At 44.8% G+C, this 17,013-nt stretch overlaps 1 protein-coding gene across 3 annotated transcripts in view; it reads right to left on the minus strand.

Moving 5' to 3' along the window:
* Window positions 1-17,013, minus strand: part of PDZD7 (PDZ domain containing 7) — a 608,602-nt gene that overhangs the window by 138,445 nt on the left and 453,144 nt on the right. For all 3 annotated transcript variants that reach the window (XM_069239535.1, XM_069239534.1, XM_069239537.1), the window contains one exon: window positions 10,994-11,085. In XM_069239535.1, the coding sequence (XP_069095636.1) occupies window positions 10,994-11,085 (92 nt within the window). The remainder of the gene's footprint in view (window positions 1-10,993; window positions 11,086-17,013) is intronic.

Here is a 17,013-nt window from a genome sequence, read left to right on the forward strand (position 1 = left end):
GCAGAAAAGTCCACTTCAGAAGCCCTGAGAACCAGAAGCATGTACCAGTCGAGGGACTTCAGGACACTCAAAAACAACCCCTCAGAGTGGCCAGGCTGACCTGCAATAAACCCTCCAAGTGACCTGGTTCCAAAGGCTCCTTTGCGCAAGGCTCTTGGCTGACCTATCTGCTTTACACCTGGCCTCCCAGGCCATTGCGTCAGAAAACCAGCTGTGCTCTAGGGGTCCTTAAAGGACATGATAATTGGTCAATAGGAAAAAAATAATAATCTCAATTTTTATAACAATAATTGCCTTTCATTCACTTTGGCCTTCATATGCAGCTTAATCCTACTAATGGTAGCAAGGAAGCCCAAAGAATAACCTAGGACTGTATATATGAAGTTTCAGATTTACTACATGAATAACCGAAAGACCCATCTGTGGTCACATGCAAATGGAGACCTATTAACATATACAAAACAAATAGAATATGTTTTTCTTTGCATGCTCTCTGGCTCACAAAATAAAACTGTGCCCAACAAGCCAAACAAAAACCATCTTCCTTATGTACTCTTGTGAAAAAATGGAAAAGTGAGTTAGCAGTGAGCTACACAAAGTCTATATAGAGTACATGAGAATTGGCCATTAGGAAACATTTTTTTTAGATTTTTATGGGAACAATGATTGGTTTTCATTCACTTTGGGCTTCCTATGTAGCACAATACAACTAAAAGTAGCAAGGAAGCTGTAAAAGTAAACTTGACTGCATATGTAAAGTTTCAGTGTAAAGAGACATTCATGGTCACATGAATATGTAAACCAATAAACAAATACAATTGATAAAAGTGAAGAAGTCATATTAAATCTTAAATAGTTAGTATTCCCAAAGATAGGAATTCCTTGGATATTGCCTCCCTAATAACTTTCAACCCGTTTGACGAATCACCACAAAACTTTCCAGACGTATAGCATTGTTTTCATTTTGAGATGATGTAAATTTTCGTGGTGAATCATTAAGGGGGTGCAAAGATAAAACGGAGTCCCAAAATAGCTGAATGGATTTACATAAAATTTGGCAGGATTATACATTGAGGTACACAGATGGTGCTTTTGGGGTACTGCAGTTAGGTAGAGTAAGTATGTTTTAAGTTATAACGCATTTCAACTTAGTGACATGTCACTGTGGTACTTTTGCGGAATTTCACTAAATTTTGTGAAACTACTGAGGTACACGGCTGTAAACTTATTTAAAATATATAAAAAAATATTAAATACATTTCCCTACCTATTACCACTTTAACAAAGTGGTAATTGGTAGGATTTACTACTTACATATATCCAAGACCTTAACACTAAACACAGCAAATGTGTAGTAAAAGCAATATGGCTGCCTTTTCATTCTCAAAAAACAGCCATTACCCACTTATATACTGGCAAGTCATCGCCATGTACCACAGTATACTGCAAAGCTATCAAGGTATACCATGGCCCAAAAAGACCTAGCTCTATTTCTGGATTGAGGTATCCTTGCATCACTCATGGTGTCACATTGGCAATGTAATAAATAAGTCTGATTTACAAAGGAACACAGGGCGACCAAGCGTGGCCTGCATTGATCGGTGAATCTGGAGAAATGCAGGGCAGCACTATTCACTGTTTTGTGTTACCCTTTACACCCTAATCTATAGTGCTGCTAAATTTCACATACATCCGTATGCCACGCCACTGTAGCCACTCCACTTTATGCTATTTCACACTACCCCTCTCCACTGTACGAGACTCCACCCTACCCCACTCCAACTATGCTATTACACAGTATTCAAAGCCAGTGTATGCCATTCCAGTCTATGTCACTCCACTGGCCATTACTCAACTACATGCTATTCCAGTCTGCACCATTCTACTGTGCATCACTCCACTCCACCAAACTGTATGCCCCTACACTCCACTGTACACTATTCCACTGTATCCCATTCCACTTTACGCCACTCCAGTGTATGGCACTCCACTCTACGACACTTCACTGTATGTTATTCGATTGGACCCCACTCCAATGTACGCCACTCCACTGTATGGTAGCATACTCTACCCCCACGCCACTGTGCGCCACTCAAGTCTATACCAGCACATTACACACCACTCTAAGCTACTCCACTATACACTATTACACTCTATACCATTCCACTGTACAACACTTTGCTCTATGCCACTCCACTCTATGCTATTATACTGTACACAACTACACCCTACGTTAGTCCACTCTATGCTATACACTGTATGCAGGGACACCAAGCCTCTTCAGTGTACCCCACTTCACAGTATGCCACTCCGCTATACTCTACTCCAATATATGCTATTCCAGTGTACACCACTCTACTGTACACCACTCCATTCTACGCTTTTGCACTCTATGCCTCTCCACTATACACTACTCCACTCTACACCACTCCAGTGTATACCACTCCACCCTATGCCACAGTACTTCATATATACTATTTCCCTCTACCTCACCCTGCTATACACTAATCCAGTCTAAACCACTCCACTCTACGCTACCCCACACTATGCTATTCCACTGCACGCCACTCCATTCTATGCTATTACACTGTAGGCAACTTCAATCTTTGTCCCTCTGCTGTATGGTAGTCCAATCTACCCCACTCCACTGTCTCCCACTCCATGAATGCAATTATCCTATTACACTCTACCCCACCCCACAATACACCACTCCAGTCTAAACCACTTCTCTGTTCGCCACTCTACTGTATTCTACAACACTATATGCTATTAAACTCTATGGCACTCAACTGTACTCCACTCCAGTCTATGCACTCCACTGTATGCTATTCCAGTGTATGCTACTCCAGTCAATACTACTCCACTCTATGCTATTACACTTTATGCCACTCCACTTTACGCTACTCCACACTATGCCACTCCAGTGTCCTCTCCTCTAATCTATATACCTCTACTCTACAAAACTCTATTATACTCTATGCCACTGTAGTAAACTCTACTCCACTCCACTGTCCAAATTTGCACTCAACTCAACGCCTGTACACTCTATTGTACAACACTCTACTTCACTCTATGACAGTTCCCAGCACTGTACGATACAGAACTCTACTCTACTGTATGACACACCACTCCAATTTATGGGTTTCCTCAGATCTACGCTATGACACTTCAACACATGCCAACCCACTCTGTGATAATCCACTGTCCCCCTACTGCACTCAATGCTATTCCACTCTATGCCACTCCACTGTACAGTATTCCATTGTACACTATTCCACTGTATTGTACTCCACTTTACACCACTACAGTGTATGCCACTCCACTCTACACAGCTCCATTGTATGACAGTCTCTTCCACTTTATATAACTTCACTCTTTAAAAGTGTACCCCACTCCATGGTACGACATTCTACTCTATACCAATGCACTCTACTGTCCAACTCTATGCCCGTACTCATCAATGTACAACAGTCTATTCCACTATACAACACTTTTCCATAAGACACAGCACTCTACTTTAGTGTACGAAACACCACTCCAATTTATAACAGGTAAATACCTAGGCTATGCCAGTACACTCCACTCCATGCCACTCTACTCTACGACATACCAAAACACTCTATTGTTCTTTACGGCACACTATGTTACACCACTCCACTCAACTCTACTCTACTCCACTGTATGAGACTTTACGTCATTCTATACTACAAACCAACAATCCACTCTACGCAGCTCCACTGTTTCACACACTACTGTACTAGATGCAGCTCCACTCTACTACACTGTATGCCACTCTCCAACACTTGACTCCTGTCTCTACCTCTTCACTCCACTGTACAACACCGTACTATACAGCATGCCACTGTACAACACTCTACTCCACTCTATGATACTCTATTCCACTATTCAACACCGTATGTCACTCTCTGTAGGCCACTGCACCCCAAATTACTCCACTCTGACAGAGTACTCCATTGTATTCCACTATTTCACTCTACACCACTCCAAACTACTCAATGCCATGTATTCCAACACTGTATGCCAATCAACTGAACCATACTCTATAACATTGTACTGAACTGCACACCACTCAACAAACATCAACTAGACTATATACCACTCTACTCTCCAGTGGCCTACACTTTCCTCGTCCACTCAACTGCACTCCATGTCACTATAGTCTACGACAGGTCACTCCACTCTACGACACTTTACTCCACTCTACACTACCCCACTCTGGAGTACTCCACACTACTACACTTGATTCCACTCTATGCCTTCCACTCTATGCCACTGTACTATATTCCTCTCAATGACGCTCCACTGACTGACACTCTACTCCACTGTATACATCTCCATTATACAACAATGTACTACACTGAGTGCCACTCCATGACATTCTACTCCACTCTATGCCCATCCACTCTACGCCACTGTACTAAACTGTATTGTCATACAGTCAACTTCCCTCTACAATGCGCTACTCCACTATATGACACAGCACTCCACTCTTTGACACTCTCCTCCACTAAGGGGCGTGCAATGGGTGTTGCTGTAGTTGTGCCACAGCAATACCCATTGCATTTTGACGCTACCCCAGATTTACGAGTTTTTGTAAACTTAAGGCAGCGCCAAAATATAACGCCACCCCTGGGGTGGATTAGCAGGCGCAATGAGGAGAAATGCTTTCATTTCGCCTCGTTTTTTGCTCTTTCTATGTGTGCTGCAGTACACATAGAAAGAGCACATCGCCATTTAAGATTGCTTTTGAGCCGGAAGGTGTTCCTTCCTACACAAAAACAATCTCACCCTCAACTAAGCCATCCTTGCAGTATGGTGCAAGAGTTGCTGCGTTAGCACATGGCATCATATTTAGCGCCGGTGCAGGGGGAAACTCAGGGGTGTGCTGTATTCTAGAAAGTACGGCGCATCTCTGCATTTTTAAAATGACGTGCGTGACGCTGCCAAAATTGGCGCAGCGAAGCGCACTATAATTTTCTCTTAAATCTGGCCCCTAGTCTTTAAAACTGAATTGCGCCATGACCATCTCAAGCCTGATATATTAAGCATAATCTTTTCCAAAAAGCAAACATCAGACAGTCATAAAATTATAAATATGTAAAAATTATAGTTGGCAAAACAATACACGATCCATCTTACAATGGCCTAACAAGGAATCTCACAGTTCAGATCGTATGCCCCAGGGGTGCTTGTCAGAGGGGGTAACCTACACCAAAGCCCTTGCCTACTATAGCAACCTGTAGGCTTCCATGTAAAAAAAAATCCTGTCTACAGGCTTTAAAACAGTGTAATAATATCGAAAACTTAGAGACCTACTGACTTTGACATACGCTTTTTACATTAAATAAGGCCTAACGTTTTTGTGCTTACATTTCATGCTAAACAGATCAGACAATAGGTACTGCATGTATTTTTTTCAAATACAATTTTTGCAAAATTACAGTTGACGAAACAATGTACAACAAAGTATCTTTAAAACAGTATAATAACAATATACCATTGGTGAGAACAAAATATTTTCTATATAGTAATGGACATGTGCCCATGCTCTGAGTGCCACTACTGCACTGATGTCTGGATCCCTAATGCTAATTTTGTTGTCATAAACAAACAGTAAGCATACATGTGTGCCATGGCATAGGCCTGTCTCACAGATTGTGGTCTTGTTGGGCTTGGAAGAGTACCCAGATCACTGGTGGTGGTGGCAGCATACCATAAAGATCCTCTTTAACCTGTTTCACTGGTTTGAGACCTACAGGTTCACTAATTCAAAGCTTCACTGATGTGTGCTTAACTCATCCCTTAGTCTACATCGGGTTGATGTGGAGTGCTGCGCTGAACATGAGTGGTGTATTTGGGCGGGGTGTATGTGTGTCTGGTAAAGGTGCAATATAAGGATAATGCAGCACTGTGCAGTGCATGACTATTAAAATGCAGGTACTGGATATACGTGATATGTGTGCCTGTGAGTGGTACAGCACGTGAGGGATGTAGTATTGTGTAGTCCAAGCATGTTGAATGCATGTTCTGGATGTATTTGTGTCTGTGAATTGTACCATATTTGAAGGCTACAGTGCTGTGCAGTGAGTGTATTTTAAAAACATATGTTGGATGCCTTTAAATACACAGCAGACTTCGGGTTTCATTTTGAGAGCCTGAGGCCTACTCTGTGAAATGCTGAGAGGAGGGTGGAACAATCCCCCCAAACAGATTTGTGTATTGCTGCATTCCTTCAAGCTGGATTGGACACACTGGAGAGGGGAGAGGCAGGCTTTACCAGTACACTTCAAAGGGTACTCTAAAGGAGGTGGGGCTACTTATGGAATCATAAAGCATAGGGCTTAAGCCCTGTGCTACCTTTTGACGCACATGTCTCTGTGGCTGACATCCAGGTATGAACTCTAGCCAATCTCATGGCCTGTGTGTAGTGGGGATATCAGATTTGGAGTTGCACCTGCTGTGACAGACTGCTTTCAAAGAAGAGAAGGCAGAAGAGTAGGCACTTCAAAAGGAAGCAGGCCCTCAACATAAACTTCTAAGACTCAGACCCTAAATCACATTTGGTGCCCTTGTGCAGAGGTGATCCATGACCTCGTATTCCAGAAGGAGCTGGCGCCGAGGACTTTGCTCTGTTGATCGGGCTGGAGCCAGTGTACAGTGATGGTACAGTGACTGTATACCAGAGGGGGTCACTGGGTCCAGCAAGATGTGTAACTCGGTTGAAGTCTTCGAAACAAGCCTCCCCCCACCCAAAGTGGAATGGACTAGAGACTTGCCCTGCGCAGAGGAGCAAGAAAAAACCTCTGGTCGCAGTGGTGGCATGACGGCGTGTGACGAACTCTATGACCAATGAGTGCAGCCCACGTGGGCCTCTTAAAGCAAACTCACCTCAATGAGCTGCTGCCGCTCTACATCCGCAGTAGGTGCATGGATAGGAACTCCAGTAAAGGCTTGGGTAAGACTGATTTTGGGACAGCAAGACCCGGGGGAACTTACTTGCTAGAAAGCGCTGTGGCGCTAGAACACTGTTGAATTTAAAAGAGTCAGAGTGGACTCTGGAGAATGGGAGTGAGGCAAAGTGACCTGCCTACGAAACACTAGAGCCTTTACCGCAGGGTGACTTTGCAGTTTTGTGTGAACTCTGTAGTTACCTTTGTGTTGTTGGGGATAAAATACTTATTTTTCCATTAAAATTAGTATTTGACAGGACACTAATTTATTGCTGCTGCTGCATGTATGTATGTTTAGTTGTGAGCCTGTGTTCACCCCCTGCATCTACCTCTCCCACGAGGGAGCCTTGCACTGCTCGGACCACTGTATTCCCGAGAGTAAAGTGCTGAAGGGGGCACTTGGCCCACTTGCTCAGGATCTATGGTAGGTTAGGCCCCAGGAGTAAAAGGCCTCAACTGGCTTGGCCAATGACCCTCTGAAGAGGTTCTGACAACCCTTAAAGCACTTTTGGGTAGAACATAGGCTTTTCACAATAATTATGCCAGGCTACCACCAGATCGGACATAATGTTTTGTAATGAACAGATCAGGACTATGGTCTTGACCATTGGCTTGAACCCATAACTAGTGCAGTTCTGATGTAAAGAGCATAAAGTGTCCCATAAAGTAGGAAGTCCAAAACAAGCAATCTTTATCAGTGGAACCACCAAACGCCTGTGAAGTCAAATGCAGCACTAAAGGGAATCAATAGATGGGCAAGGCCAAAGCCCCTATCTCAGTTGTGATTCTAAAAACAGTTTTTCTGTTGATGATATCAGGTAAGGCAATGGTTGCTCTGTCAAGCCAGACCTAAAAGAGGGTTAGTGTTACATGGTCACAATACCATGTACTGTGGAATGCATGCTCTCTTTCATATGCACACACTATATAATTCATAAACATCTGACTAAGGCAATATTTTGCACTATTAACATTACATTTCCGGCCACTGCATCTAAACTTAAACAAAGTTTATATGTTCTGCCAGCTCCCTATAAATTAAAGGGAAGTGATTACGTCTTTTTCTTGAGGCATCACAGTACCTCCTTTAGGAGACTGTAAAAGCAATCTTACTAAATAGTCAATATCACAGAAACTATTACTCCTCAACCACAGCCAATGTCCCTCAATACAAAAGTGGTAAAAATGGCCACACCAATTCAACATTCATTTTATGTATTTGGTTTGCTACAGTCCAACTCTAGCTCTAAGGAGAAAGAAAGCACTGTTTCAAGAAATCTTTTTTCTGGCGCAGGAAGATTTGAAATACCAGGCAATGTATAGTCTCAGGCAAAATTCCTGTAATTCCAGAGTAATCTTGAATAATCTCACATTACACGTATTACGCAAAATACTCAAAATTACACTAATAAGCGATGTGGCATTTCACTGTGGGAGAACGGGAACAGCTTGAATGACCACAATGCAAGTGAATGCTCTTCACGGGATTTCTGTTTTTGCACTCTATTTTTCAGAAAGCAATCCGCCCTCACATTCAAAATGGACACAAGTAAGCATTTTATTCTAAATTATAGCACAAAATGAAATTTTGGTATTTCGCATAATATTGAGGAATTTTGCATGATTTCACAAAAGCAAGTTAGGCAAATCTCATACACCACCTCTACATACATAGAACAATATAGTTATGTGGCGACTGTTTGTGACTGGGATACTGAAGCCGTTTTGTGACTAGGGTGGTGAGCAGGGTGCTGTGGTGAGGTGGTGTGGGGACATGTAGTTGGGACTGAACTCTAGCTTCAATATACTACAAGTCCAGATGCTGGAGTATCAGCATTTCTTACTCATATCACTTCTAGTCCTAACAGTTACACAATTGCTCTCTAACTGAAAAAAAAAGATTAAACCACACACACTAATCCTCCAACTACAAAACCTATCACAAACAAAAACAAGCAATGGCAAAACTGCTAAGTGGGGCAGTGGCCACCAGCCTTTTGGCTTAGTTAATACTTGTTTAGTTAAGTCATGGGTTTTGAGGAAACTGCCAGGCCCTCATCAGTCTAAAGGAAAAAAAACATTAGCTAAAAACTAAAATAAAATAAAAATGTCTCAACAATCGAGCACTACCATAGTAGTCCCTACCACCGAAGGGACCCACTTTCTGTGTGGATGTGGTCCTGGTGAAAGAGCAGAATACGGTCTCTCAAAGTTGCGTTAGCCAACGGTTGAAGTGGGCTCACCAGTGCCCCGTGCTGTATAGTGTAGTGGGTGGAAGAAAAATGTGACTTACACAATAACACACCAATGGATGAAGACAGCTGACTGTAAGCTCTATAAGGAAGTATATTATACATATAACTTTTGTAAAATGAAAAGGTCTGGCATTAGTCAGACCTAAAAGGAACAGCCTACTTATGAAACAAACCATAGGTGGAAAGAAATGCATGGTCCCAAGAGCCTGAAAAGGCCTTTTGCTTTCAATTCCTACTGAATCCAAATTGTTCTGCTTTTGGAAACCAATAAAGATATACCTTTTTACAGACAATTAAAATAAATAAGGATATTTACGATGACCACAGCAAAACAACCCTTTCAATAAAATCATTATTTTAATTAAAGTTTACAATAAATGAACATACAAAGCAATGTCTGGATACCTCCGTCTTCATGAACTTCCTAAAGTCAAGAATACTGCCAACTAATTAGTTATAGACCTTAAATGGTTGGAGCAGAATGCCCGTAGGCAAAATTACTTAACTTGTTCCCAAGTTAGACGAACCTTAGCCCAACCTTGTCCTAGGTTGCTTGTTTGTTCCCAAGTTAGACCAACTTTAGCCCAACCTTGCCCACTTTTGCTCTTGAGATAAATGCTTTCTCTTCTTGTAGTTGGAAGGAAGTCATGATGTCCCAACAGCTTTAATTTCATTATAATTTATTTGTGGTTAGAATTTTACTCATGTGACTTTATTTTTGATGTACATGCTGTATTTTAACTAAGTCCCCGTTTAATGCCTCGAAGTGGTCACCCTGTTTAACCGTTACAGAGGCCACTACTCCTACACCACCCTTACCACAACTTTGCACTGTGAAGATGGATCCTTTTTTGTTCTGGGCCCAAGTTCCCGAATCAACTCTCTGCCACAGAGTTCTACTGTGCGTGCTGGCAATCTGTGTTGCTCGTAGCACCCATCTTCTGCCTTCCCACCTCTTCTGACGTTCTTCCCCTTTGACCCGTGCATGAAGCCTGTTTGGGTGGGAGTTTGAGTGTTAAACTAATATAATACTACACAAGACAATAGCCACCTTTTTCCTCAAGGAGGTGCACATTGTTTAATACGGAAAAAATCATTGTTCATACTACACTGAAGTCGTTTTCCCTGCTGACATGTTAGACGCACTTTCAAAACATACAGCTATGTCACAAGGTGACATTTTCTTTCATGCTGGAACGCCAACTCCCGACGGCCAGATCTACTCTTTTCATTGAAGATCTTTGCTCCCAAGGGAATAGAACAACCCACATTGATGTCTTTAGCTGCGAAACTAAGTCGCTTGGAAGATTTCAGATATTAATGATACTTAAAGACGTGGCCTTAAGCAGTGACTTCTCTTAGTTCTTAATATTCTGTGGCATGAATCATTCATCTCTATTATGTGACTTCCAAAAAACACTGAGCAATACAGCGAAACGGCTGTATTTCCTTGCAAATTATATTCGCCATTTAATATCTACTTTCAAGAGAAAACTAACATTTTGGTTATGTTTTTGCTTATAAACAATGAAGAAAATGTACGGACGTGAATATTTCTAGAAAACGAAAAAACACACAGGGTAACATTTAAGTCGAAATGTTACTTTTTTTTCTCATTAGCCATAGACTGTGCTTTCGATAGCTGGTACTTAGACGAGTCACACAGAATTACCTAGTACCTTCGAAATATCTTCCTAGATTGTTCTGATGGAAAGGACAGATATTCCCATTACAAGCAAAGAAATATTGACTTGGTGTCCATCTTACCTGTTCTGTTCTTGAGGGCATCATATGCTTCATGTTCCAGAGGGATAACCATGCTGTCAAACCTTCCCAGATCAGTAGTGGTAAGTACACTTCTAAAATCAGAAAAACACAGTGGTCTAACAATTGATGTCATCCAGCCAGAATTTAATAACAACACGTATCAATTTAAGGAGAAACATTTTAAGAGATATTAAAATTACTTTGTCGAAGGATGTTATTTGGAAGAATTTCAGACCACAGGCCCCAAAATATAGTGGCAGGACATACTTTGGTCCTGGCCTCAATAAATAAGGAGCGTCCGCTGAAGTGAGGCTGTGAGGAGCTGGGTTCTGACCCATTTAATCACCACAGAGATTTTGATTTTGCACCATTGGTATTTGGACTCTTGCTGTCAGTGGATCTAACTTATGGAGCCTCACCCACATCTGCTAAAACTGATTTAAGCATTACACGAGTGTCCACCTTTTAAAGTACAGCGCACTGCTGCACCACTACCGTAAGAGTGCAGGATGTGCCGTGAAAGTTAAAATCAACGCACATTCTTGCAAAAAAATATTTTTCAATGTTGAAATGCATATAAGGGGAAGGCCTTGTGTTGGGGGCATGGCCAAGATGGCGACCGGAGTAGCAGCATAATTTGGTGCTCTGCGCTCGGCCTACCAAATATCCTTCTTTAAGGCAGCCACTGGATCTCTCCAGCCGCTCGCCACACACCCAGCCCTCCCTGGCCATCTCAGGACCTGGCGGTTTGCTACAAGGGGCAGCGCAAGGCACAGGCAGTGCCATGCCCACGTCGGCTGACACGCCTAGCCCTAGGGACCCATATCGGCAGTGCACATAGGCCAGCGGCGTCCCCTTCCGGATTTCGCTGACCAGCTCAGACCCGGCGGCTCGTCCCGGCTGGGGCTGAGGAGGGGAGCATCAGCTGCTGTGTCGGGCCTTGAGACATCCTTGTGTTGAGGCCTCCCAGAACACCAGCTTTTCATGAGAGGAATCACGTGGGCGCCCTGGATGGGAGGTGAGGAGCTGCGGGGCCCCCCGGGCGTGGAGGGTCATGGAGGGCTAGGACTAGTTCAAGGTCCTGTAGCAAGATCTGGGGCCGATAGGTCCCGGGGGGGCCCAGTGACATCCCCAATAACGCTGGCTACACTTACACGGTAAATGTAACTGAGCCGCCTGACACTGGCACAATCCCTCCCTGGACACGGATAGACTGCTGGTGGTAGTGCCACCTCCCCAGTGGTATTGTAGTGTGTAGTGTACAATCTGAAGAGTGACTACTCGCATAGCCTGGAGGACATGTGAAATCGTCACCTACCATCTGAGCCAACCCACGTGCCAACAGCCCACCTCCTTGTGTCCCAGGGTTCTGTGCACGGCGGCGGGACAGCCGGCCCTCCTGTGTTGGTACAGAGGCTGAACACACCACGCTCCCCTGAAATTGGTCTCTAGCAAACGCCCTGTAGACACTGTTTGCAGTCTGTCACCCTCTAGAAGGCACCTGCTGGGGGGGGCCCCAATAACAGGAGACCAAATGGGCAAACTGAAAACATCCAGGACGCCAGCGGCGGCAATGACTGCCCCGGATACTCCACCTGCCGTTTCGGACGGGACATCTTCTGCTCTGCAACAGATGGGTGCCACCCTTCATAACCATACTTCACAATTTGAAAAAGTACTACAAGCCATCTTAGACACCAAAACTTCTCTAGAAGCAAAGATTGATGCAGTGACACAGGATGTTAACTTACTACGTGCGGATCACCACAAACTGTCTGAAAGAGTTGGCGAAACAGAGGCGGACGTAGCGGTAATACGCCCAACAATAAAGGATCTGCAGAAGCATGTGAGGCAGTTGAGCCCGGAGGTGACAGCATTACAACGCAGAGCGGAGGGCACGGAATGGAGATCAAGAAGCAACAATATCCGATTGATGGGGTTTCTGGAACAAGTGGAAGGCACCAAAGTGGAACTGTTCCTAGAGCAGTGAAACTGTCCTGCAAAACAAGGTGCCGAAATTCTTCTCAGTGGAGCGGGCTCACAGAGTGCCAGGCAGACCTCTGCCACCAGGGGCTCATCTAAGACCTTTGATCGCTCGCCATTCTCAATTATCGCAATAGAGACCTAGTGCTCCAACTCTTCCGTACACATGGGTCGTGGAAATTTGAAGATGCAAACATTACTGCCTATCCAGACTTCACGGCGGAGGTTCAAAAGAAGCGCAACTTCTTCTTTCTGGTGAAACAACATCTTCGGGAACATAACCTCAAGTATGCCCTGTTGTTCGCAGCAAAATTGTGAGTGCAGGATGGCACAAACATTCATATATTCATGTCACCTGAGGACACCTGGACCTAGCTCCATGTCAAGGGCTTGGCCCAACCAACACATAAGGAAGACACAGGAGCAGTGGTCGACCCCGAGGAAGAAATGCAAACGTTGCACAGGACGGAGGGCTAAACCCATGCCAGCACAGGCTGTCAAGGAACGATCCTGTGTACTGCTTGAAGCCATGCAGTTTGAGGCTAACCCATTCGCAACACTACAGGAGTCCCCGGGCTCGGATCCTGAATGGGGAGATCACAGTGACTCTAAAAATTCTACCCATGGGCCTTCACTCACTCCCAGCTCAGCTGATGATATTTGAGACCAATATCCCTTGTTAAAAAGGCCAACGTTCCCTGGGACCATCTGTTCAGCCTCAGGGAAGATAAGCTTATGCCAAATGGAACCCCAGTAGGTCAACATCGAAGCACCTTCTGAGGGAACATTGGCCCCCTCACAGCTTGGAGTGGATGGTGGATCCAGTTCAACATCCAGTGTGCCGAGCCGAGACACAAGGCACTCACCCCCGTGATCTATTCCATATGGACCAGTTGACCCTCATACCTGTTCTCAGGTTACGTTGTTTTGGTTTAGTGTTGTTCATGAAGCACAGTCTTGGTCTCCTGTTAGACCTAATTTTGTCCCTATTTCAGTATGTTTTTTTAATTGTTTCGTTATTGCCACCATTCAATACCTGCAAGATGGGAGCGGGGAGGAACAGAAGATACATGAGCAGAAGCAACATCTCAAGCAGGTGCAACTACACCTCAACAACATAGAAACAGGGTGGGTTGATGTGAGCCTAGGGCAGGTCTGGACTCCTACATATGTATGGCCGCACAGAAGCAATCTTTTATAACACGCTATCATGTGATCACATGGAATGGGCGGGGCATGGCAACACCACTCAAAAGACATCGTATTCATGCATATTTGAAGCGCCATCGGGTGCATATAGTTATGATACAGGGAACAAATTTATCAGAGGCCACCCTCAGGAAGCTGCGCTCTAGCTGGAAGGGACAAGTATTCGGTACCACATCATCATCCTTTGCACGAGGTGTGGCTATATGGGTCGCACCTGGAGTGTCCTTCATGGCAGACCGCAGACAAATAGACTGCAATGGTTGGTATGTTGTAACTGTAGGCCACCTTGATGGTACACCGTTGACACTTGTAGGAATATATGAACCCAATTCTAACCAGGGGAGCTTTTTGTACACATTGACACCTGGTTTGTTTCAGGACCCAGTGGGGGACAGTTTGTAGGGTGGCGACTTTAATTGTGCACCCGATGTTGTATTAGATTGTTCCCTTCCTCCGTTGCTGAACATGCCAAGTAGGCACACCTCCCTTGAGTTTGCAGCCTGGAGATCAGGGAGCGGATTACACGATTTATGGTGACAGAGGTACCCAGCACAGCGAGAATACTCCTTTTATTCCAAGGTCCACGAACTGCACACCAGAATAGACTTGATGTTGGCATCAGCATCCATGATCCAAAGGGTGCATAGCTCTGCACACCTTGCTCGAACCATGTCTGATCACTGGCCCTTAAGGGTGGTCCTGGGGTGGGGCCACCCGCTCACAAAGATACCAACTTGGCGCCTACGAGTAGAAGCATTGTCTGCCCCCTCCTTTCCGCGAGGAGCTAACCACATGCATCCCCACATATTTTGCACAAAACAACAACACAACATCACACCGTGCTATCAAATGGGATGCACACAAAGTAGTGGTGCATGGCTGCCTCTCTAGGTGTTCGACGGGTGCTGTTCTGCGAGGTGGCCATAGCGGAGGCACCCAGAGTATCTTCGTGCACTACGAGCAAACTATAAGGAAGCAGATGCCAGACTAGGCAAATATGACTACAGACACTACATGACGAGACAGTACGCAGAGGGTGACAGATCAGGCCGCTTACTGGCTTGGTTGGTCCGGGACATCCCACAGCATTCACCTATTGGGGCAATCAGACTAGATTCAGGCATAATAGTAAACACACATGGGGCTGTAAATGCTGCCTTTTACTCCTACTATCAATCACTGTATGCGGCCACCCCCGCGCCCCCACCTGGGCGAATGACTACCTTTCTGGATACCCTATCTCTGCATCCCATACAGCCGGATCAAACCACTGCAGTAGATGGTCCCATTAGTATGGAGGAGATCCGTATCGCTCTAACCCGAATGGCCCGCATTAAGGCTCCGGGCACGGACAGTTTACCTGTAGAATACTATTTAACACATGCGAACCACCTTTTTTGCAGCCCATGCTTACCCTGTTAAATGAGGCACACACAGTGGGGCAACTACCGTAATCACTACGTGAGGCCCTTATAGTAGTCCTTCCGAAGGCTGGCCGCGATCCTTTAGACATGCGCTCCTACCGCCCGCTCTCCCTGCTAAACACAGACTGCAAATTCTTAGGGAAAATAATGGCAAACAGACTCTTCCCCCTCATTCCTCATTTGATACACGAGGACCAGTCCGGATTTATCCCCGGTCGGAACACCTTCCTGAATATCAGGAGACTACTTCGTCTTCTCCACAGCACCAGGGAGTCGAACCACCGTAGTGTGGCTGTATCCCTAGATATCGAAAAAGCATTTGATACCCTAAACTGGGATTTTCTTATTACAACATTAGGCACAATGGGCTTCGGACCTGGATATATATCCTGGATCACTACCTTCGACTCTAACCCGATGGCTCGAGTCAAGACAGGGCAAATTATTTCAAACAGACTCTCCATACACTGGGGCATAAGACAGGGATGCCCACTCTCCCCTCTGTTGTTCGCAATAGCTATGGAGCCCCTGGCTGCCAAATTGCATCAGAATGCACATCAGTGGGGTATGCTGGAACTTCACATGCATCACATCATCTCCCTATACGTATGATGATGCCTCAATATATTTACGAGACCATGCCATCTCCATGCCAGGGGTTATGTCCATATTAGATTCCTTCACTGAAATCTCGGGGTTGCGAGTTAATTGGACTAAGTCCTGTATATTTCCATTATCACCTGTTCCCTTAGACATGCAGCCAGCCCTCCCGAGCTATTATCTACCATGTTGCCACACCACCTTTAAATACTTGGGAATACAAGTGTTCCACCCCATTAATGACCTGAAGGAGGGCAAAATTGATCGGATGTCCGCTCCATACAGGGATCACTCCCATTATCACCCATGGGCAGAGTGGCCATAGCTAAAATGCTCATTCTTCTTAGACTATAATATTACTTCACAGTGCTGCCAATTATTCTCCCTCGCTCATTTTTTTAATCTTTGCAGAGCTTGCTAACTGATTTGTTGTGGGGAAAGGACAGACGCTGCATGGCACTGACCACAACGCAATGGTGGCCTAAGTATGCTGAGTTTTAAACTCTGTTATGCTGCCGCCCAATTGCAATGGCCGCTCTACTGGATGGTGAAACACCGCACGGCAAGCAAACGGTAATATTCAACACACTGATCCAGATACCAACATACACATGGTTGTCTGAGGGAGCACATCCCTCTCATTGAGGCAACATCCTGCTGGATGCTGCCAAAACATGCTGGCTGACATACATTCACGGCAAACAGCCCAACATCCCATAATCGCCGCTGATACCAATCTCACACTTACCTAAGGCGCGTGTCATGCTCGAAAACCACAATATGGCTCTGTGGCGGGAGGCAGAT

This window comes from Pleurodeles waltl, chromosome 6 (assembly GCF_031143425.1).
Source record: "Pleurodeles waltl isolate 20211129_DDA chromosome 6, aPleWal1.hap1.20221129, whole genome shotgun sequence".
Lineage (NCBI taxonomy): Eukaryota > Metazoa > Chordata > Amphibia > Caudata > Salamandridae > Pleurodeles > Pleurodeles waltl.